Consider the following 24,950-nt stretch of genomic DNA (forward strand, 5'->3'; position numbering starts at 1 on the left):
AAGATTATCATCTTTCATTTCCAAGACAAAATATTGAAGATACACATTACAACTAACAGATGACTGCAAAACCCACTGAAGTACAAAGGAGAGGGCAGCTAAGGTGTCAAAGCCAGTACAGAATGAAGAGTTCAGATTCAGAAAGTTCTACTCCCCAAAATGCTAACCTGAGCAACACTTCAGTCTAAGCAAACAGAGGTTGATTCTATTACACATCTGACCAGGAGACCAAACTCGATTCCTGCAAATCTAGCAGTTTTCCGGTTCCTCTTCTCTGTGTCTGTTGAATCCTAAAGCATTTTTTTACACTTACGATCTTACGATTAACCTATGTATGACCACATCATCCACAATACTTTAAGCCCTGAACACTGGACAGATAATGACAGAACGCAAGCCAGGAAGAATATTTTTGTCATTACTGTTAAAAGAGGCAAGGGGATAACATACAGCAACTTAAAAAGCTTTTCTGAAGAAAAAGATGCTAATGCTAATATACCAGCCACCAACTCTGTATTTTTATAAAACTTTTCTTCACATCTCATTAAGTATTTTCTATCATTTCACTGGAATTTAAAAACAATTCATAGAAAAATGTATGCTTTAGAACAGGAGTCAGCAAACTGGGGCCCGCAGGCCAAATCCAGTCCAACACACATCATTTTATGAATAAAATTTTATTGAAATATAGGTGAACTCATTCATTTGCTACTCTAACGCAACAACAGAGCCTGTATAAAGCCTAAAACATCCACTATTTGGCCCTTTACAGACAGCGTTAGCAACCCCACGGTTATGAGTTACAGGTTAACCAGAAATGCTAATACTAAAGGGTATCAGAGTTTAGCAAAATCCACACTGCTGGTGAAGAAAAAGGAGATAACCAATAACTGCAGTCTATAACGCTACTTACAGGTGGTGTTTATTAAATGCTTCCTATATGCAGGCTGCGTCTACGTGTTTCTTCACAACCACACAAAGAGGTATTATAATCAGGCACATGAGGAAACTGAGGCTCTGTGTCTCTGAATGTACTTGAGATTGAACGTGTACTTGATCTGAGATTTGAACCCTGGCAGTCTGACTTCATAGGTTGTACTCTTACAAACTGTTCTCTATCAGCTCCTTAAACATATTCCTCAGTACTAATTTTTAATTCAAGTACAGCTGCTTCTTCACATTATACAGAACCCGCTAACAACTACTGTTATTAGGTCCCAATTACGACTGAATTTGTTAAAGTGGCTCTTAAACTTGCTTTAAAACTCTTCCAATTATGTGGAAAGCAAACACAAAGTTTTGACAAATGAAATAGATCGTTTTTTAAAGCACACTCCACAATCATACATTTTTTAAGAAAAGAAAAATTCACTTGTTAAGGTAATGCTTGTTTTTTAAGTTTATCAGAGGGTCTACTGGTTTTACTTTAAAACATCCTACAGATCTACAACCTATGATTTTTAAAACTTTAAGTTACTTCTTAAACATATTATTCTAATGACTTAATAATGAATAATGAGTATCTCAAACTACACTGTCACAAAGACAGTAAGCAAGACATAAAACTTGTAAAAGTACATAATTAAAAGAGCTGCTAAGACTGTTATGGTAGGATCCCGTCTTAAGGGAGCCACAGAACCACTACAAGAAGGGGCAGGGATTTTCCCATTTTTAATGGAGGTGGTGTGCCTGTTTTGACAGAAATCAGCTACTGGACCCAAAGAAAAGGATTCTTTGCCAGTCCTGTGGTGGCAAAGCTCCCTGCATATAAGTTTTACAAACTTAGATACACCAAACTAGCCTAGCCTGTAGGTGGCTGTTTGCAAAGTCCTGCAGGTAAAGAAATGTAATCAATCAATAGGAGTTAATGACAATGTTCTTCAGTCAAGGTGTCAAACCTCCTTAGGGAACATCCATAAGCTCTGTCCCCGGATACACATATAAAAGTAAGACTATCAAGCAGAGAAAATCCAATGCCAGATTCTAAGAGGTGTCAATCTTTGTTTAAACCAGTATCTCTCTCATCTAGTTTTAGCATATCTCCACAGCACCATCTAGTTTCCAATATAGTTGAATGAAAACAATGAAGGAAATATTGATTAAATTAGAACAGAAGAATTTTATTGGGGAGCTCCAAGTTTTTAGACTTTAACCAAGCCAGCCTCTTACATAGAAAGCAAAGATAAAGTATCAGAAAGCTGATAAAACAATTTTTACTTGACAGGAACCACTAAGGGTTTATCAGATACCTAAGTATTGAAGGCAACAGAAAGATTTCTCTAGTGTCATGAAAACTTTTGAGCAAGGCCAGGAGAATGGTTGTCAGGAATGTAATTATGCCTTATATGGGCCCTGGCATCAGGTGATACGGTAACAATCTAATTTGTAGTGGTATTAAACACAAGTAATTAGGGAGAGAAAAATTTACAAAACTGGGCTTTCTTTTTATAATCTGACCCTATTCATTTCTGGTGAAATTAAGATGGCCAGAGCAAAATGTAGGTGCCGGAACATTTTTTTCTTACCATTTGATTGTTTTGCAGGTGTGAAGAATACTTGATTCTCCATTTTAGTATCTCCAGTATTTGCAAACCTTTATCACCATGATAAAGGGATGCACAGCTCTGATGAAGTCCAAAACTAAATCCCTGACTCTTGGGACAACGTGGGAATCACTTAACTTTCAACTTCAAGAGCTGGCATTTCTTCTAAGAAGAGCTAGAAGGGCTGAGCTCCATATCACAAGATACTTCAGAGTGACCCAGCAGGGACATGATTATCAACAAACTTTCCTAAGTGTCAACAACACTGGCAAAGTCAGGGTGATATAAGCAAGTTTGCCAAACATGGAGCAATGTTTTAATATCTACATGCGAAAAAAGAAATACCCTTATTTCAATGATTCTATTGAAATAGGTCAGGAAGATACGATCTTTAAAAATAAGTAACACTAAAAAAATGAATATTTAAATAATACTGAAGACGTTAATTCAATTTCTTTAAATTAATAAAAACACCGTTTCAAAAAAAATGTTTCAAACGAAGGGAGTCTTACACCAAGTGTATAAGAGCTGTCTAACTACGGATACTTGCCAAAAGATGCACTAAGTTACCACCATCAATTTATACTCTACACTAACTTAGAAGGTTTTATTTTTCTTTAAATTCCAATTTTACACAGTGAGAAACTAAAGCACCTTACACTGAGGAACTTAATATAAAGCTACTAAGAAATTTGCCTCTTTCCCCAGAACTACTTTAGCGAGCTGGCAGAGGAATTCCTGTAGCATTCCTAGGGGATCCAGCCTCCAAAATGTAATGAAGCTAGTGCTGCTCTAATACCAGCCAACATGCCACATGGATCTTTTACATAGACTCGGAAAATACCTAGATCACCCCGTGATTTCAATTATGACTGAGGATGAAACACAGGCGAGTGCTTAGAAGGGAATTCTTATAAACCTACTCCCTTGAAGCTTTTATCCTCCTAGGAAAATATACCAGGGAACAATTTCACACGCCACCCCCTCATTCTGGCCTCCAGTTATATCCATATGAATTAAATAAACTCTTGTAACTGTAGGGAAGCAGACAACACAGCTGTTATAAACGTGCACTTCTTTTCTAAGACCTGGATTTAAGAGCTACACATCCTAGTTTGTAACCCTGGGCAAGCGTAATCATTATGTGTCTTGGTTTTTTCTCATTTATAAAATGATAACAGTACTCACACCCCAGCAGGTTGTTTTGAACATTAAATGAGAATGTATGTAAAGCGTTTTTAAAAAGTGCATTTAAGTCTGCAACGGCGCGTGCACTCTGTCAGTTATTCTAATTACAGTAACGGGTCCACTTTAACAACACATCCAACAGCTCCATTTCTGTCATCCATGTGGATATTACCCCACTTCCACATTCAGACTTGAAATACACATTACAACACTGGGAAGGATAGACTGTGCGTCATAAAGAGCTTCAATGAGTTGCATGTGCAATCAACTGTATTTTTCCAAAAATCTACCATTTAACCCTTCTGAAAAACTATTCTAGGAAAAAGGCACGGGAAAAGAGTCTCCTCCCCCAGAAGAGACACTGGAAGTTCACCATGTAATTTATCACATAAAGCTGGGAAAGATCGGTGGTAAACATGTTAAGCTGGACAGAAAGCTGTGAGACAAAAGGCATAAAACATGGACAGGAGTGGGCAAACCAGAACCTTCCTGGCAAACTAGAACATATGATCAACTACGGGCATTAAAAAAAACTAGCACATATTCTAATATTAAACAATAATACATGAAAGAGCTTTGTTCAAAAGTAAAAATCCATATGCCTACACCTAGACTTACATGGATCATCCTGATTAAAGGGACTCACACCCATATGTTCATAACGATGAACTGTAACATTTTTGCATCTGTTCTTAATGTGAGTGAGAAATGTTACGGACAAACTTCATTTTAAAACTTGTTAGCCCCAATTAACCACTGAAGTATTGGTCTTCTTTTGGGATTAGTAATGGATACACATTTAAAGCAGATGGGAAGGGGGCTTAACTTTTGCTGTGCTAAGCTATTAAGAAGAATAAAAACAAGAAGTCTAGAAAAATATAAATAGCATTCTCAAAGTTGCTTAGATTCAACCTGAATGAATACTTATTATTTTTTAGGGGTTACAAACTTCTAAATTAAAATTTGCACATTTGAAGCATTTTAAGCCATATCCTTACATTCTTATTATGAATTTAAAGTTTTTTCAATCAACAGGCAACTATTATGTGTACTCATCAATACATAAGAAGATTAAACAGAAACGGATACCTTCCTAAAAGCCCTTTGAATATAATTAGCACAAATCTGGACTTGGAAAAGAATTAAAAAATAATGACAAATAAATCCAACCAATCAAACAACCAAACCTATAAAGCAAAACAAAAGAGAACAAAAAGTTATTTGATGGTAACATCTAAAATATTTCTGTCCCCTCTCTTCCATTATATTTGGTATACTCAGGAAGTAATTTCTCTCTAAATAAATCTGTAGGATACATATATGCTTTGTAGGGCTAAGAAGCACCAATCTACCTGCAGCTCCTTGGGGAGTCTCGTCTGTCCGTGCAGCTGAAGAATTTACTGTCTCCTGGTTGCTTTCAGGGTCGGCCATTTTCTCCTGTCGACGAGCTTCAGCTGCTCCTCTTTTGCCCAGGCCAGAGCCCCGCCGACTACAAGAGAAAAATGCCATCACAGGCTGCACTACCAGTGACCAGGAGCAATGTACACACAGCACAAAGCTCCAATGCACGGAGCACAAAGCCAGTTTCTTCTTTTTACATAAAAATTGTTGCAGAAAATCACTATGGGTAACAACCAAGACTTTGTATATTTAAAATTCTTCCAAGTTTTATCACATTCACAATATAAGCTTTTGTGTTGCTGCTATGAGCTGTTGTCATCCTTACACACAGAAATGACTTTTTAACACTTCCAACTAAATGGAAAAGGGACTCTTTCTGCAAAGACAATTCAATTCATTTAAAATAGATCTCTACTTCCCAGGTAAATAAATAGTGGATCAATATACAGACTTTCAGACTGATACTTGACAATGGGAGGTGGGGGAGGGCATGAAGCAAACTACATTTTACTGATGATGACTTTTTAAAACTTTAATAGAGAAATGAGCGGGCAAATCAGGTAGAAACAAAAGACTTTCTCAAATTATTACAACTTAATATTGTTTAAACAGTAGCTTCCCAAATTACCCTAGGAAACACAGAAATCTACTACCAAAAAAATGTTTCGGACTTAAGTCAAACTACAGTGACATTAGATGCTGCCTAATAAAGAACTAGAAAGAAGCAGGCATAAGTGACATGCAAATGAAGGCTCTGAATTACTGGAGAGTACTTAAGAGTCTGTTCTTCCAATTAGTAAGAATTCGTCCCTAAACAGAGATTTGCTTAGCCAATCTTTCCTTCACAAGGAAACAGCTCATTCCAAACCCAATTTACCAAGCTACAAATTAGTGGGATTCAAATTAATTCATGTATTTAACATTTAATTTGCACCAACCACATGACACACTGTGCTAAACACCGGTTGCTGCCCTCAAGGAGTGTCAGTCTAAAGAGACTTTAAGACAGCTGTAGTAGGCTCTGAGAGCACTAAATTTAAGAGGAATCTCAACTAATTCAAAAAACGTTTGAGATGAAGAGTGCTCAAGGCAGGTGTCTAGACAGCTTGTGAACAGTACGACCATGTTTTCTGTAAGTAATTTCACGTGCGCTAAGAAAGAGGCCATGAGTACAAGGAAAGAAGATTGCAGAGAAAGACAGGACACTAGATTACCTAACTTCACATACTGCTTAAAATTAATTTCAACCACAGTGAATTCAGTTCAAATCTCAGATTATAAAATGGATTCAAAATTTCGCCCCATACAGGAGAAGAAGCTCTGAAGGGCTAAGGAATTTTCTCAGAGATCCTCCTAAAAATATTGCCAGGAAACCTCAAAAGCAAACAGGTGTACTAACTCCAGATATTTTAAACAATCCAGACAGAACTGGAAAATAAGTGGAAAAGTAGAGATTAAAGTGGTATGAGTCCTCTTCTTATGACTTATGGGCAAAAGTAAGACGGTCTCCTTATGTCACTATTGCTCCTACTGCCAAGAGCAGTCCAAGTCGATTACCTTAAAGAAGAACCAAAGGAAGTGCTAGAACCTTTCTACTTCCCTGAGTCAGAGCAGGGAAAGGCAAACAAATCACTGGCCCCTATCAGTGGTTTCTGGGACATTTAGTAGACAGAACAGACTGCATTTAAAAGAGGGAAAAGTCCTCCATGGCTGTGAATAATTAGTAGCACAAGGGCACTGGACCAACTAACCAAGCCTGAAAATCTGAGATGAAAGTGCAAGAAAAAGATTTTGAACTTTAACCGAAGATTCTCAATCAGTTAATGAAAGTATGTGAAAGAACATAGTGCGTCACATCAAAGGTAGTTGATTTCTGAAAACAAGCTCCAAAATAGCAGCCAGAAGAAATGGGAACTGGAGATGTGAAAGAACACAAACAAAACCTACATTTTTTCTTGAGGGGTAGGTGGTGTAATACAAAACGAAAATTAAGTACATCTCTTCCCCTCACCCATTTACTCAGTCACTGGTGCTAACACTTTTAGAAACTAATTAGGTAATATTACAGCCATTAAAACAGGCATCCCTTCTGATCCGTTAATCACACTACAGGGAAATTTAGCTCCCTTTAAAAAATAACCCAACTCTGCAGAAAGATGCTCATTAGAGATTTATTTGGCAGACTGAAACTGAAAACAACCAAATGTCCAACTACTGGCACTAACTCTGAAAATAATGTAGCAAGAAAGAAAAAGGTAAAGGATGGAAGTGTTGTCAAAAACCAGCATGATTAAAACTTAGCAAAAACATGTAATAAATATTGGGGAAGAATTCACAAGGAGAATACTACTAGTTATATTAGAATAAATTTCTCTACTCAATATTCAAATGAAAACTTTAATAATTTTTAAAAACTTTAGAGTTAAGCATTTTGATGAAAGTTCAACACAGATAACGAACTAACCATAAACTGGAAAAACCCAAGTTATTACCTGGCACTAGCACAGGAGCCCGTGGTCTTTTGGCGTGTGCTCCGCCTCAAACTGGGGAGCTCAGCAGGTGGGGATTCACTGCGCTTCTTAGTAGATTTCCTTAGACCTATACATGTGAAATGCAAAGGTAAAATTTTAAAAAGAGAAGTTATCTTAAATTAAAAATGACAAAATTCTTCAGGTCATCATTCTGGTCAAAAGTCCATGGAATCTTCCCACGGCCTCTGTAGCAGTCTGCTAGGTTGACTTTCATAGTTTGCCTTTACTTAGCCCATTCATACTAGGAGAGTTAATGGGGTACTTGGCATTCCAGCTCAGGATAAATCTCACTTTGGCCCACCCTTGACTCAAGCTATCCTACACCATCAATAATGACAGTCCCTCTTCTCTCAAACCATCCCCTTTAAAAATTCCTTTCACATCTCTACTCCTCCACTATTTCTCTCCACTAACTAAAGGAAAAGAGATTTTTTAATACATACTATGTATCTCAGGACTCTATGAAATTTCATTTAGCACTTTATTACATTGTCTTTACACTGTCCCATTTCACCTAGTTTATACAAAGCTCATCAGTAAGGCTATGAGAGAACGAAATGCTTTATTTTCCTTACACCATCCCATCAGCAAGGAATATACATTTTAACTGAAGGTTATCAGAACATCCAATTTACAGAATAATGCATAATTAGGGAGAAAAAGTCAATCAAGCACACTTTATGTGTTATTCTGGAAGCTAATACTTTTATAGGAGTAACAGATTCTAAAAAGGTATAGCAATTAAGTTTATTACTATTCTATGAACAAGAGAGAAGCAACAGGAGTATCTGTCTACCCTCCTCCTCCCCAAACAATGTTATCATCCAGGATGACATACTGGGTGGTGTGCTCTATCTAAACAAAGACCTCCAACAGCGAAAGTCTCCACAATCAACAAGCGTATTTCCATTAGAATTACAGCATCATCTTAAATAGATGTTAACTTTTTCAGAGGCAAATTATATAGTAACAGTTCTCCTGATCACTTGCTTTTTCCCAGGAAGTTTTAGTTTTTGATAATTTCACTGCTCTAAAGTAGAAAGATAAGAAATTCTTTACACGTGACTTTGTTTAAAATACCAATTAAGGGTCTGGGAAGGAGATGGTAAAAAGAATTCTAGACATCATCCTAACTTTCAGACTCATTTTAAAACTTCAGTTGATTCAATTTGGGATGGTACTTACACCACACATCATATGTAATGAAGCTGCTAAGAAAAAAAGCAAGCTATTGAAGAATTTTTAAACACGAAACAGAAGTGATAAAGATGGAAATCTATGTTCAGACTGGTATTACCATTTAGAAATCTAAACCATACCTTTTGGGCTTTTTTTCCCCCAAAATAACTTTTGTGACAGATTATCTAGACTCTTCCAACTGGCATAAAAGGATCAAAGAACGAAACTTTAAGTGGGGAAAGGATTGGCCAAAGGGTTTCTTAAATGTCAATTTTATTTTTAGGTTAATTTTCTATATAGCATATGGCCAGAATTATCTGATGTGATCAGGATTCTCTGCCTGATATCCTATATTATATTATCTTTGCCTAGATCCATACCCCAGTCACCTGAAAGACAGACATAGCATATGAACAGATTATAGAGCTAGCTTAACATATTGGGCTAATGAGTATCACTATTTTTTAATATTTAAAAAATTCAGAAATTATTTCTAAATAACATTTCAGAAAATATTAAATTACCTATCTGAATTGTGTGACTAAGTCAGAACAGACTAAAAAATGTACAGTTTAGAGAAAGAGAAAAAACCATGAGTGCACATTACATTAAAACACTCCAAAAAGCATAAAGTGCTTTCCCTTACAAAGGACTTTTGAAACCCTTGTATTTTTGTCACTAATATTACTTAGTCCACGTAATGCTAAAGTGTCTTTATACAGACCACAATACAGTAATGGACACTAGCACAAATTTTCAAATCTATTCAATGACAGTCAAGAGAAAATATTTGGGGCTGGCCCCATGGCCGAGTGGTTAAGTTCATGTGCTCCGCTTCGGTGGCCCAGGGTTTCACCGGTTCAGATCCTGGGTGAGGACATGGCACTGCTCATCGGGCCATGCTGAGGCGGCGTCCCACATGGCAGAGCCAGAAGAACCTACAGCTAGAATATACAACTATGTACTGGGGGGATTTGGGGAGAAGAAGAAGAAAGAAAGAAAGAAAAAGATTGGCAACAGATGTTGGCTCAGGTGCGAATCTTTTTTTTTTTTTTTTTAAAGAAAAAAGAAAGAAAACATTCAACTTAATGTATTGTGGGCTACTGCTATATTACTAATTTGAGTGACAGTATACTTTTTGACCAAACTTTTTTACACATTCACTACTCATGTCCTATTTTAGAGTGTGGTGTTTAACTGTCTTTCAAGCAACTTCACTCAAAGATAACTTCCATATGATAAAATGTACTCAATTTTAAGTGTATAGGGTTCAACGAGTTTGACAAACGTATTCACCATATAACCAACACCACAATCAAGACACAGAACATTTCCATCACTCTAAAAAGTTCCTTCCTGCCTCTTGCAGTTAATCCCCTCCCCCATACTTTAGGCTCCTGGCACCCATTGATCTGCTTTTCTGCCACTACTGCCCATTCTAGAATTTCATATAAATGGAATCACACAGTGTTTTGGAGAAGAACTCATATTGCTGCACATATTAGTAATCCATTCCTTTTGATCGTGGAGTGGTATTCCTTTGTGTGGATGTGCCACAACCTCTTTATCCATTCTTGGCGTTAAACTTTAAGAGAACTTTACTAAGTTACAGAGAAGTAGGGATAGAAAAATATTTATAACTGATGTTATAATCACACCATAATGTAAAATGACTGTTAGGCTAACTGACGGAACTCCATCTAGCCTGATAAACTAGGAGAGAGAACCGCAGCATTTTGTTGCCCAAGGTAAAGGAGCTGCTACTCATAATGCTTGGGAGTGAAAAAGAGGTCTCACTATTTGTAACATGACCTAAGCCCAGGCTGGAAGACAGTACTAGCTCTTATCCATACATCTCTGCTCCAAAAACTGCAACAGGGGAACACCTTACTTGTGGTGAAGGTTGCTAATTAGTAACACAGCATTTCTAAACAAAGCAAGCCAAACTTTGGAAGAACTACATAAGTTCCTTTGAATTAATCAAGTTCCTCTGAATTCTTTACAGAACTATATAAATTATTCCAAAAGTCTAAAACATTTTTAGAAGATTAGAAATATCATACATTCTGGGGAAACAGGAAGTTGAAGCTGAAACAGTTTGATAGATCAAGTACTTCCTAGAAAATGGGGATCGCTTAACCTTCTTTTGGTCATTCAGAAAACTGACAATGCTAGAACATACTAGCTTCAAAATTTTAGACTGGTCATAGAGTTTTTCAAAAGCACTTTCAGACATAAAGTTATGATAATTCTTAAGTTTTAAGACAAAAAATATTAACTGACTAGCTTATAGGTGCATAACCCAAACAACTACACAATTCCTAAGCTTACTTCGAAGCAGAACAGTGTACTACATCTTCAATATACTTCTGGAAAGGTGTTAAAATTTTGCTTTACTGGTTTGTATAGAAAACTTTCACTCTTCATAAAATTTGTCTCCTTCCATGTTACTGGTCAAAAGGAATACTTTAATAGAAGAGGAAACATGTTAAGTCTAAACCTACAACCTACTAAAAACCAATTTAAACACACGTGCATGGAAATACACTCACATACAGACAGACCTACCTCTCTTTCCCAGGCTCTGTAATGCAGCAAAACCGCATTTTTCACTTATTTTTATGATGCCACTCTGAGAAGCGACCAGAGCATACTGGTCAGATTAATATACTCTTATCCATGAAGCCTTTGTGTGATGAAGTGAGGAGTGAGGTATAAATCTAGACATACTACTTTTATCAAAGCTCTTGACCTTATTATGCTAGTATAAGAATACATGCACTTGTGCCTACAAATATATTCCTATAATCTCTATGCCTTTGATAAAGAAGAAACTGGTAGTTAGAATTCTCTTAGGAGTTCTGATCAATTTTTCTTCTACAATACAGGTATGTCTTACTCTCAAAAGTCCAGAGCTTCATCTTTAAAAAAAAAAAACAGTCCTTTTGCAAAGTGTGACATTTGAAATGTGAAATAATTAAACCTCCTAGGTGTCTAACTTTAAGCTTGGATTTTTACAATATAACAACATTTTAAAAGAATCAGCAGATTGTGGGCCTTAGATACTTTACTTTCTGGACCCTTGCTAATGCAAAAATAGTTAAGACGTTCTTAAGAGGGCACCTTCTACTTATGATTGATTTTTCTTTTCTACTTGAAATTTAAAAAATATTTCTCATTACATTATAGCACTGTGAAATGATTCCAATTTTGTCATTCTGCAGGAGAAAAGGGCACTAGAGTAACATGATCTGCCTACTTCTCTACTGGAGTCACCAAAGCTAGAACAATTCCAATCCTGGAAAGGTATGGTTTTCACTCTTAATTGTGTTAAGTTACTTAAAAGTAGCAATAGACAACCGAACAATACATATTCAATGTCATGCCTTTATCCTATTTTTAATTCTTACATGATCTGTTATAGGTATGCTAACTTTGATATGGTGTACACATTTATCAGACCTACTACATAGCCCTACAATGAAAATATAACACTCCCCTCCAATGATATATAGTATTCTAGCAATGCAATAATTAAGTAAACTTTCAATTTCCTAAAGATTCCTTCTGTCGTATAAGGAGTAAAACTAAACATGAATATGAAATATATTTGATAAGATTGTTTGAAAGCAGAGGGGAAGACTGACTTAACACCTTTATTCAATGAATAATGACTTCATTGAAATACATGAATGTTTTTACTCTCCAACTTGCGTATTCACTTTAAAGTGATATTAAAAGATGATCAAAATAGACATCTATTGTATAATGTCCAGTAACTCTTTCTCTGAGCACTCTTTTTTTTTAAAATTTTCTGGGAACTATATCTTACCCCTTCCTTCATGTGGTATTGATGGAAGTGTCATTCAGAGTACACTCTCACTATATGAGAGAGACTCAGGCCAGACTATTTCCATCATCTCCAATTACAACTCTACGACCAGCATCCCCTCTCCCTTCTGCCATAGTGATTCCTTCAAGGACAGACTTATGACCCGAGGAAATCAGGGACTTTCTTACAGATTGATACACAAATGATTGAATAGTATCTTTGGGGTGGGTGGCTATGAGGGGGTCAGAATTCACAAGGCTTGGGAATGACAGGGTCATATTCATTGAGCTCCTGAATCCAGCCACGCCTGAAGCTAGCCAATCTCTTGGCTTTACCAGTCAAGTGATCTGATTTCTGTTTAATTTTCATTGAGTATCCATCACACATAACCTCAAATCTTCGGACGATACGTCATTACTGTATTAAAATTTTTACTCTAGAGTAGGTGTCAAGAAACTGCAGCCTGTGGGCCAAATCTAGCTGGTTAGCCCACTAGCTAAGAATGGTTTTTACATTTTTAAAGAGTTGTAATAAAAGAAGAATATGTGACAAAGGCTGTATGTGGTCAGGAAAAGCCTAAAATATTTACTATATGGCCCTTTACAGAAAATGTTTACTGACCTGGACTTTGAGGGAAAAAAGGAAGAATAGTATATGGACTCAGCTAAATTCCGAAAATCAGTCAAAAATTTAAAAAAAAAAAAAAAGGCTCTCCAAAACATTCAATAAAAACAAAATCCCTTTACACTTTAAAAAGAAAAACAAGAGCTGATCTACACCATATCTTAGTAACAAAGTTTCAGTACTAATTTTTCTAGAACATTATCTTGATTTTTTTTACCTATAGTTTTTGTCATACTACAGACAATAAATACATCTCCATTTTAAAATGAAGTAGACGAACCAACATGAATAAAGTACACAAACCAATACCTCAAACAAGGGTAGAGAACAGAAAAATCACTAAAATTCATTTCATATGTAGGTATCAAAGGATGACTATGATTGGTCTTTAAAACACAAATCCCCAATCTATTTATATATTAAAAAGAGCTATCAAGTAACTACAGTAAGTATCTATTTATTTACAGGTCAAATCTGTTTCAAAGGGTTTTCAAAACCACTCGTTTTTCCTTCATAAAAGGGGAAAAAAGCACCAAATAACATGACTATTACCGCACATGAGGAGTGCAATTCAGAATCACGTAATAGGGCCGTTTTTGCTACTGTAAAAATTGGATCCAAAGAAGAGAATTAATGAATGATGGCTATATTTTCAGTAACTAGCTCTTGACTCCTTCAGCCAGCACAGAATCGTGAAAACCTGGTATAACTTGATATGGTTGTGTGTCTACTTTCAAGTTTATACATCTTTATTAATGGATACTTTGCTAAAATCAATTCACAAAATGGAAAGTAACTTATATAAAAAAGGATCACTGATGTTTATTTTAAAATCACTGAGTAATAATAATAGATAAGTCTGGCAGATGGCAGTGAGCCAAATCCCAAATGGAATTTTCTGGGCCAAATTTTCATTTCCTAGTCAATACACAGCAATTTCGTGCATTAATTTGGCAATACAAATTAAAAACATTAGAAATGTGCGAAGATATTCATCTAAGCATTGTTATTTATAATACTGAGAAACTGGAAAAGAGCTAAATGTCCAATAATAAGGAATAGTTAAATAAACATCAGTATGGTCATAAAAACTGCAGGAACACAGTGTTAGCTAATGAGGATGTGAACAAATTGGCATTTTTACACTGCTAGTGGGAATGTAAATTCACATATTTCTAGGGGCAATTTAAAACATACATTAATATTTAAAAGGAACACAACCAGTCACCTAACAAGGAAATAATGATGTAAATTACAAAGCTATAGTCAATTAAAAAATTTAGAACAATGTAAAGGCCCATTAGCTGGGAATGGGCTATATTAAGTTACACTACATACAGCTATTAAAAATGATATAATTTATAGGCTTTTTGAAAGAAAAAAAGTCTGTTAAATGTTCAGGCAAATAAAGTACTTTGGTTTCCTCAGATCTAAACCACGGATACTACCTCATTCTGTCATCATGAGGATGAAACAACGTTTGTGAAGCGTCTAGTACGGAGCCCGGCTTATAACAGATGCTCAAAAACCAACACCTACTGGCACAGAGAGCAAGCTCCTACTTCTGAAAAAGTATGTGCTTATACACAGACAAGCGTCTGCCATGTGGGCAAAGACAGAAGACTGGACACACGCGCACTCACTTCTCTCCTCTCCTGAAACTCAACTAAAATAAACTACTATCACAACACAATTTTAGAAAGATGAAAAGCAGAAATTGCAGTGCTAAATGCACTGGGAAGTCCACAAAACTGAAGGCAGAAGACTGAGATAAACTACCAATTAGACTGATACTCAGAATCCCACAAAGGTTCGGGAACTGATGGTACCAGGCACCTCTGGGACGACTTTGGAGTTAAAACTGAGGATTGGCTGATAGGCTGTTTATGAAGCAGTCAGATCCCCAGATCCCCTCCCCCACTTGAACAGCTGGATAAGTGCTCCTTCTCCTGAGACAGGAAACACAAGACTTTCATTCTTTAGAAAGTACAAAATAAAGAAATTCTCAATTTAAGTACACAGTTGCAAATAGGTGCACCACACCACAAATGGGGGGTGGGAGAGATAAATATAAACAAACATACTGGATGACATATGGCCTCCTTCCCAGGCCTGTTCTCCCATTCAGCCCCCAGAGCGCTGGCAGTTAGGCGTTTACTTCTAGGCAGGAATCTGAAAGAATCTTCCCTGTGGAATTTCACCAGCCAAAGAAAAAAGATCTAAAAACAATGATAGAGGAGGTTTCGTAATGAATAGCCCAACCAGATTACTAAACAGCTAATCTCAGTCAAATCTCATCTATGTGCTCAGAGCTTATAAATTAGATTTTTGGTCCCCTTATACTTGAGTATGAGGAAACAACCAGGAATTACCAGAATCTGAGAAAAATTCCTAGTATGAAAATCAAAACCAAACCAAATCCACACCACTGTCTAAAAAAAACCTGCACAAGATGACTGTGCAAGCAAAGAAAACTCACTATTAATGTCCTCAAAAAAAGAAATGCAGCCATAATAAAAAAGGAAATGAGAACAAAAGAACCTTTTGAAGATTAAAAACAAGAAAGCAAACACACACAAAAAAATCAATAGAAAGATTTAGAAGAAGTTGTTGAAATCCACCAGAAAGCAGAACCAAAAAAAATCAGATCAGAACTTTCCAAGACGACAATCACCCAAAATAATAGGAGATCCAGAAAGAGAAAAGAAACAAGGACAGGGTGACCAACCATCCTGGTTTGCCTGTGACTATCCTTGTTTAAGGCTGAAAGTCCTGAGTCTTGAGGAATGCCCAGACCCATGGGAAATCAGGACTGCTGGTCACCTAACAAGGAAGGAAAAGAAGCCCACAGCTAACGCAATACCATCACATTTCTACATAGTGGAGGTGAAGATCCGCAAGCGTCCAGAAATGCGGGTTCTGGACAACAGATCAGGGATCAGAATGGTTCCAGTATCGAAAGCCAAAAGTCAATGTAATTCTTCAAAATTCTGAAGGAAAATAATTTCCAACCCAGAACTTTATATTCAACCAATCTGTCAAACAAGTATCAAGACTGTATATTTTCAAACATTCAAAAACTGAAAAGTAAGTAAAAAAGCTTTTTAAAATCTCATAAGCACTTTTTTCTTAGAAAGCAAATGGACGATACGTTCCACCAAAGTGAAATAGCAAACCAAGAAAGATAATGTGGGATATGGAAACAGGAAACTGAGCAGAAGAGAAGACTGAAGAAAATCCTGAGGCTAAAAGCAGTGTAACCAGGCATAAAGAGTAGCCATCTCTGGATGGCCTCATTTCTTCAGGAAAATGAAACAGATGCATGTAGACAGCTTTTTGACAAAAAGACTTAGATAATTAGTAAAGAGTTTGGAGTTGAGTGATAAGTTCATAGAAAAGGAGAACAACAAAATAATAAAATGCAGGAAAAACAAAAATGTGTAAGAAAGGAAACACTGCTACATGATTACAGTGTAGATAGCATTTATGTATCCATATACTGAGCACCAATCTGACCCGAAAAATGGGAAGCATGTACAGTATGTGTTCCCCGGTGAAGAGGTAGGGTGACTCTTCCATAAGAGGCAGGTGATAGTGCTCAAACTGAAAAGTATCAACAGACAGACATATCAGAACATAATTTATAGACAAAGAAACAATGTCCAAAATAAATCAGCTATGAGTAAGGGCAATGTGGGAGGAAGACTGCTGTTTTTTAATAATAAACTTATAAGTAAGTTTAGTAAATGTAACTTCTAATTAATTCTTATTCTGAACTGGTATACAAAAATACATACCACAGTTGTTTAAAATTCACAACGTAAAACAAAACAAAGCCTTCTAAACAAGAGGCCAGTGATATTTGTTTCCATTTAATGTTCCTTTTTTTAATTTGGTAACTCATTTTTTAAAATTTAACGTATTTTTTTTCTTTTTTTGTGTGTGAGGAAGATTTGCCCTGAGTTAACATCTGTTACCAATCCTCCTCTTTTTTTGCTTGAGGAAGATTAGCCCTGAGCTAACATCTGTACCCATCTTCCTCTACTTTGCCTGTGGGATGCCACCACAGCATGGCTGATGAGTGGAATGGGTCCTCACCCAGGATCTCAACCCACAAACCCCAGGCCACTGAAGCAGAGCACACAAAACGCTAACCACTTGGCAACGGGGCCAGCCACATAATGTATTTTTTAAAAGCCTCAAAATATTAGGAATCATTGTCGGTAATTTCTCAAAGTGGTTACACATTAGAACTATTAAAGTTTTAAGTTGCTAAGTTATTTTAACAGCTGCCTTATAACAGAAAACTCTAAACACTCAATCCTTTTCCCTTTAGGCTCCCCACTTAACACCTCACAAGGCTAAAACATAATTCAATTTTTTAAACTTAGTATGGAGGATCCTTAAGACGCAACTAGGTGAAACCAAGAGGTTAACTTAAATTCTTCTCTCCTGCTCAACTCATTCTTATTTCCTTCCTCCACAACAGAGGTGCAAAGCACCATGTCTCGGACTGATGAGAAGAGTCCTAATCTAAGTGGAATTACCTTCCCAGAATTCAGCATCTGCCTGGTTCTTGTCTAGTTCTAATAATGGCCACAGGCTGCATGCAAGTCACCAGAAGAGTATGAAACTCAAGCTGGAAAAATAAGGTGGTAACTACTGCAGACTATGTTATTAATAATGTGTACATAATGCCCACTTTAAATAATGGAGAGGAAAGTCCATCTACAAATAGACACATCAGACTGGAAATACAAGACCTTTACATTTTTCTATAAATAAGTTCCATAAAAATCCAGATTTTGATCATAAACTGTTTCTTCTATTTCTATGCTATCTATCATCTTCTACTATTCAGGCAGTACATACTTTGAAATAGTCAAATTATTTCAAAATTAACTTACTTTAAAAAGAAAGTAGATTAGCAAAATGTTATTTTGAAGCCGAATTATATAGGAATATATTTAAATATATTACAATATTATAAAATGTTTTCAGAAATCATTTGTTTCAAAAATCATTTGTATCATTACATTGCTGCACTGGTTTTACATTAATGCTACACAAATTTCTAAGAATGTGTTTGCTTAGGTTAAACAACACATAGCAAGAATAATTTCCTAATGCATACTAAAAATTGCGACATAACACTATCCTTTCTGGAGTATTCTCAAGACTTCCATCAACTGATACAGGGTGACTTCTGTCGTAGAGCTATTTTGATCAGTTGCAGCTGGCAAGCCACAGGCTTCAGGAAACCCATCGCAAAAGTGGCTGTTTCACTAGTTCTTTGCCACCCCTAATTCCTCACCAGACCCAGTTCACCAGGGTATTAACAGTTGCCAAAGCAGCACACTAGGACAGGTCCTTCTACTGAAGCAGCCTGACTAAATGTACTACGTCATTTCTCCAACTGTGTTCCTCAGACCACAGTTGTCTCCCAAGGTAATAACAGGTGCTCAAATTAATTTGTAAAATACTGGGTTAAGCAAAAGTTACCGTAAAATTTCTTACAGCTTTCAATATGTTAATGCATATCCTGACTCTCCTTGAGTAATACCTGACTCGGGGAAATGAGTTTTCACAAAGCATCATATAAATACTGTTATTCCTACAATTTGGAAAAAATTTCCTTTACCAGGAAGTTTCACTGATCAATCATATCTTAGAATGAGCCTTTACCCAAAGAAACACATGAAATTCTGTTTAACAGGTTCACCGAATCTTAAAAGTTGAAGAAAACAACCTAGCCAATCTGGAATGCTTTCTATCTCACAGAATCATCTACTCCATTTTCCAGTAATTTATAGATTTTGTTTCCATGAGATATACTAATCAGAAATCTGCCTCTCAACTTCCTCCCAGTGAATTTATTCAGACCGCTGTATTAATGTTAAACACACACACACACATCTCAAACAAATTCCTGATGCGTGCAGAAGCCCTTCAAATAATACAGCAACAACTCTCAACTCACCACTTTATGTTCATACGGTACTTTAATTTTACAAAGTTGTTTTCACATATATTCTTTCATTTATGCTTCATAAGAATAAGTAAAAGATATCATTTTGCAAATAAGATTTGAGATTAGGCTGCTGTCATAACTACAGCTGAATGATCCATCAAACTTCGGACAGCTATCAGGAGATAACAGAACTTTAAATCAGGGTCTTCCAAATCTAAGGATAGCTACACCTGGAATTTATCAATCATTCTCAAAATGCTGCTCTGAATATGTATTCTGTCTTAAGATACTCAACTTCTGTTGTGCCTCCTAAATATTGTGATGCATCCTACGCACTGAGCACATAATCATTCACTTCTCAAATAGTTACTATGCCTATTTTCAACGAAAAGGTTAAAAACTTTCCCAGTCACCAGCTGATACATGGCAGAACTAGGATTCAAATCTAGGCTTTTCAGCTCTCTAATAAGAGCTCTCTCTCCCCAAAATATCATTAGCTGAAACCCAAAGATTCCCATAAGATACCTCATTTTGCTCCTATATTCTTAAATAAAATTACCAAATACTGCCAAATCTCTTGCAGTATTGCTTCTGCCGTAAACTCTTTCCTGAAGCGACACATTTAATCATGCCTAAAATCCACCCCGCCCTGCCTGCCTTCAAGAACCCTTCCTGGATTTAGCTCACCCAATCTACTGAATTCCATGCATCCAGTCTCCCCACTGATTTCTGGAATCAGATGGCTAGAGTTTGACTCTTGGCTCTCTTAGTTATTAGTTCTGTGATCTCGGACAAGTAACTTGACCAATGATCCTGCGTTTCCTTACCTGTAACATGGGAATAATAGTCCCTGTGACACAGGGCTGAGAGGAGTAAATGAGATGATCCATGTAAACTATTTACAAGTTGTCAGGCACTTGTAAGCACATTAAATGTCTGCTATTGTTTTGTTCTGCAATGTTTTACTATTTGAAAAGAAGCAAATATGCAGTGAATCCCTGGGTTCCAAGACTATTCATACCTAAAGCTGAATCACTACCAACAAAGATCAAACAAAATTTCATCTTCTCTGGGTCTTAATGTCTAATGATCCAATAAGCTGCAACAGTAAAACACAGAGAGGTAATACAGGTGAAAAATAAGTGCCACAGCGAAGAAAGCAACATCCTCAAAGTCAGGCATACCCCATCTTCGAATCTTCACTCCACTCTGCCTCTGCCACTTATGAAATATGTTACTCAGGCAAGTTATTTCACCTCTTTGGAATAAACTTCCTTAATAACTATCAGAAAGCACTCTTTTTTCTTATAAATTAAATGGGATTACATATGTCAAGTACCTGGCACTTACTAGATGCTAAGCAAACACTGGTTCCCTTCTCTTGTTTCAACAGCCCAGGCTATAATTAGAGTGTAGAACTAGGGTAGTGGCAGTGAAAATGGAAAAGCAATTAATGTGACCATGAAACACACACACACATTTTGTGAAAGGAAGGAAAATAACTATGAAGTGCGTTTGTGATTACTACTAATAAATAACTACTAAGTCAGTTTGTGACCATGTGCAGAGCGAGTTTAATAGAACATCTGCACTGGTTTTATTATGGCACAGAGGCAGCATTAGAACTCCCAGTGCTTCCTGACTGACAGCAAGCTCACAACCAAAGAAACCACTGACGAGTCACTGGGTAGGGTCGGGTTTTCTTTTAAAAAATCATGTTAAGGAGCTGGTCTGGTGACAGAGTGGTTAAGTGCACCACTCTGCTTCAGCAACCGCCTGGGGTTTGCAGGTTCAGATCCCTGGTATGGACCTACACACTACTCGTCAAGCCATGCTGTGGTGGCGTCCCATGTACAAAATAAAGGAAGATGGGCACAGATGTTAGTTCAGCCACAGTCTTCCTCAAGCAAAACAGAAGAAGATTGGCAACAGGTGTTATCTTAGGGCCAATCTTCCTCACACACAAAAAGATCACATTAACAGACTTAGTAAGAAAACAAAGCTGGTCTCCGAAAAGAGTCCAGGACACGACAGTGAAGAACAACCTTCTCTCACCTGGCCCTGGACCCTCCTAGAAATAAGAGATGACCTCTTCAAGTGAGGTAGACTGGAAGGCAGAAAAGGGAGGAGTGAGTCCCATGGAATGTGCTATAAACTCAACCTGGCCTGCTGGCTGTGCAGATCACACAGCTACTATAATGACACACACACAGATGCACACTTGCTTCTACTTCACTTAAAAGCAGAGAGGAAGAGGTACAAAAGCGATGGTATGTAACTCCAATGATGAAGAAAACCTTAGCAGGACCAATGGACAATTGGCTGTCCATTTTCAACCTGGCCCTTTATTTCATTTTGACTTAAAGACACCAATCTTAATCCAGTAACTGTACCTTCAAATTCAAAAGATTTTATACAAATGTACTACATATTTAAAATATCAAATAGAACAAAATTCTACAATCTAAGAGTAAAAGACATTACCTTAACAATAACCCTATGATACAGATTAAACTTAAGATTTTATCTAGTGTCCACCGGCATTCTTGTCAAAGTTTAGCTAATACTGAAGGAAATCAAAGTAGTTATAGATTGTAGGGCTGAACCAAACAGAGCTAACAGTTAGCTCTGATTCAGTATTAGGTTAAGGGGATTCAACATTAGCTAAGCTTTGACAATACTAGTAGATATTATAGGAAATCTTTCAATAACAAAGAAAAAGTTCTAGCCCTATCAAAACATGGATCTGGGGGCCGGCCCTGTGGCCGAGTGTTTAAGTTTGCGTGCTCCGCGTGGGCAGCCTAGGGTTTTGCTGGTTCAGATCCTGGGTGTGGACATGGCATCACTCATCAGGCCATGCTGAGATGGCGTCCCACATGCCACAACTAGAAGGACCCACAACTAAAATATGCAACTATGTACTGAGGGAATTGGGGGAGAAAAAGCAGGGAAAAAAAAAAGACTGGCAACAGTTGTTAGCTCAGGTGCCAATGTTTAAAAAAAAAAAAAAAAGTGGATCTGAAATGTTCTATGAGGGAACAAAAGGAGAAAAGATAGTCAAAAAACAAGCATCCTGGTTAGATACTACAAAAATTAAATGCCTAAAGAATTGTAGTTAAGTGTTGTAATATGCTGGGCATTTGTACTTTTTAGGTTTCTCAAAATAGAAAAAAGGAGAAAAACAGAGAACACTAGCAGTACACCAATCACATAACTGAAGAGGGTCCTCACTAGTTCTAATCAGCTCGAATGAGACTGAACACTTGGCTTCCTGAAGAAGTTTTTTGGAACAGAGAGGAAGAAAAGTGCCTCGAGATCCTTTCTCTCACCTAGTTTGTTTCTTTGCCTGAATGTATTATTCTCAAACATTTCTACTCCATTGTAAGCTTCAAGACGGCAGCACTCTTTCCCATTTACCTGGGACCCAAAGCCCAGTGGGTGCAACACAAGAGGTATTCTTCTTTAGACTAAGCTCCTTAAAGGCTATAAAATATTATATGTGAATAAGGTTTAATATAAACATACCAGGGTACATTTATTCTAATAACTTAACTCAGTGTTTCCATACATCACAAATGCACAAAAAAAAGAACGTCTGATCTCTGACCCTGGTCAAGAGTAACCTGTAACTAGAACAACTCTGTATCTGGTTATAGAAGGAAGCTCAACGTGATGTCCCACCTCGACATTAGGAAACAACTTTAGCAGATGCTGCGGGGATAAAGAAAGATACAGGCACTAAAACATGATGGTTTACTAATACACTAATGCATCGCTTAATGACAGGATACCTTCTGAGAAACACCTCGCTAAGCAATTTTGTCATTGTGTGAACATCACAGAGGGTACTTTCGTAAACAAAGATGGCATAGCCTACTACACCTAGGCTATATGGTACTAATCTTATGGGACCACCGTGGGAATGCAGTCTGTTGTTAACTGAAACATCAGGTGGCAGATGATTATAGCAAGAAGAAGGCAGCATTCCATAACTGCCTTCAAAAAACTAAATGTGGGCTCAATTATTATGTACTATTACGTACAAATACAAGTACAGTAAGACTACCTCAGACTGGGGAAAAAAACCAAACAACCTGACTACCTTGAAAGCATAATCACTTCTGACAAACCCAGAGAAATTTTAATTTAAAAAAAAAAAACATCTTTCTGTAAACTTACTTGCTAATTTGGCCTGTAATCCAGAAGGTCCAGGTTTTGATGTCTCTGACTTAGAAGACCCTGGAAGAGACAGTTTTGTTTTAGGAAGGCTAACTTTAGGGCTGAAACGGGCAGCCCAATCAAATTTTGAAGAGCCACCAGTTTTACTCTGTTCCTTTTCCCTGCTACTTCTTCTGGGACTGGGACTGGACGCCGAACGGGAATGCCTGGCCTTGTTCTGGTCTTTTCCTTGTTTCACCCTGGCACCTGTTGGTACAGTAGAGGAGGCCGAGGCTACAGCAGAAGACGAGGAGGAAGTCGAGGCAGCAGCAGAAGAATCAGTGATGGTGCTACACCCAGCTTTGGCTGAGGCGGCTGATTTTGAAGCCAGCTTGGTAGGTTTTGCAGATCTCTCTTCGGCACCAGTGGATTCAGACACAGAACCACTCTTTATACAGGAACTCTCTGTCCTCTTTCTTTTCTGACTCCGTGAACTACCAGTGGCCCCACTCCTTCTGGTATGAGCCTTGCTTGTTGATGGCGATTGTGCAGATTTCAGTTGTTGCTCCTGGTCTAAAGGTCTCTTCTTTGACTTACTATGTGGCTTAGTCGTTTCTGAGGGAGATTCAGTATGCTGAAGTGCTTTTGGTTTTTTTGCAGAGCTAGGAGAATTGGTCCTGTTGTAGTCTGGACTAGCGCTGCGTTTCACTCCTTGAGAATTGTCTTTCTTAGGCACCTGCCCCGTTCTCTGCCTTTCTGAAGTATTGGCTCTGTCTGGATCCTGTGGCTGTGGAACTCTGACAGCAGATGACGAACTGCAGCTTCTAAGAGGTTAGATAAAAAGAGAGTTAATATCAGCACGCCATCATGAAACCTGTCGTACAATACTTATTTACTAACTTCTCAAATCTGTGGAAATAAGTGTTTTTTTAAAAAAAAAGTGCAAAAACTTTCCTGATTAAGTCTAGAACTACATAAACACAAGTTTTCAAATGGTTCAAGATTGGAAAAAAAAAAAAAACAGGAGGTATGACTGTGGATGGTAAAATATTAGAAGATCATGGTAATTCTTTAGCCCAAGGATTACTGACACTAACACTCCTAATCACAAAACAAGAATTAAGATTACAAGAAAAAGAATGCTTAACAGTTCAGAACCAGTTGAAACTAGAATATTGATGCTCTCTGTTCACAAACACAACTTCTTTATCAAAGCCTAAAATAAACAAATATCAACAAATGCACTTTCAAAATGAAGGTAAGAAATTTTTATATGGTATCATTAGCAAATCTTCACAGTTACATTCTTTTCCAAAGACTCCCACCAATTAGATCTTATGAAATCACTGACCCCTATGGTTCTGACAACAAAAAACTAAAGGAAATAGTAAAATGGCATTTCAGATGGTTTGTTAAGCAAAAGAAGACTCTCACAGCTCTCTAAGCAAGGAAAACAATGCACTGTCTCGGGCATATGGCATTGACATCACTATAAAGGTGATAAACCACTAATCCTAAAAGTT

At 37.1% G+C, this 24,950-nt stretch overlaps 1 protein-coding gene across 50 annotated transcripts in view; it reads right to left on the minus strand.

Moving 5' to 3' along the window:
* The window catches only part of TRIP12 (thyroid hormone receptor interactor 12), a 141,110-nt gene that overhangs the window by 59,327 nt on the left and 56,833 nt on the right, over nucleotides 1-24,950 (minus strand). For 35 of the 50 annotated variants that reach the window (XM_070270565.1, XM_023642498.2, XM_023642502.2 and 32 more), the window contains 3 exons: nucleotides 23,449-24,251; nucleotides 7,625-7,730; nucleotides 5,084-5,220 (listed from right to left, as the gene is read on the minus strand). In XM_070270565.1, the coding sequence (XP_070126666.1) occupies nucleotides 5,084-5,220; nucleotides 7,625-7,730; nucleotides 23,449-24,251 (1,046 nt within the window). The remainder of the gene's footprint in view (nucleotides 1-5,083; nucleotides 5,221-7,624; nucleotides 7,731-23,448; nucleotides 24,252-24,950) is intronic. The other 15 variants (XM_070270571.1, XM_070270570.1, XM_023642500.2 and 12 more) reach the window with 1 other exon arrangement.

This window comes from Equus caballus, chromosome 6, assembly GCF_041296265.1.
Source record: "Equus caballus isolate H_3958 breed thoroughbred chromosome 6, TB-T2T, whole genome shotgun sequence".
Classification (NCBI taxonomy): domain Eukaryota; kingdom Metazoa; phylum Chordata; class Mammalia; order Perissodactyla; family Equidae; genus Equus; species Equus caballus.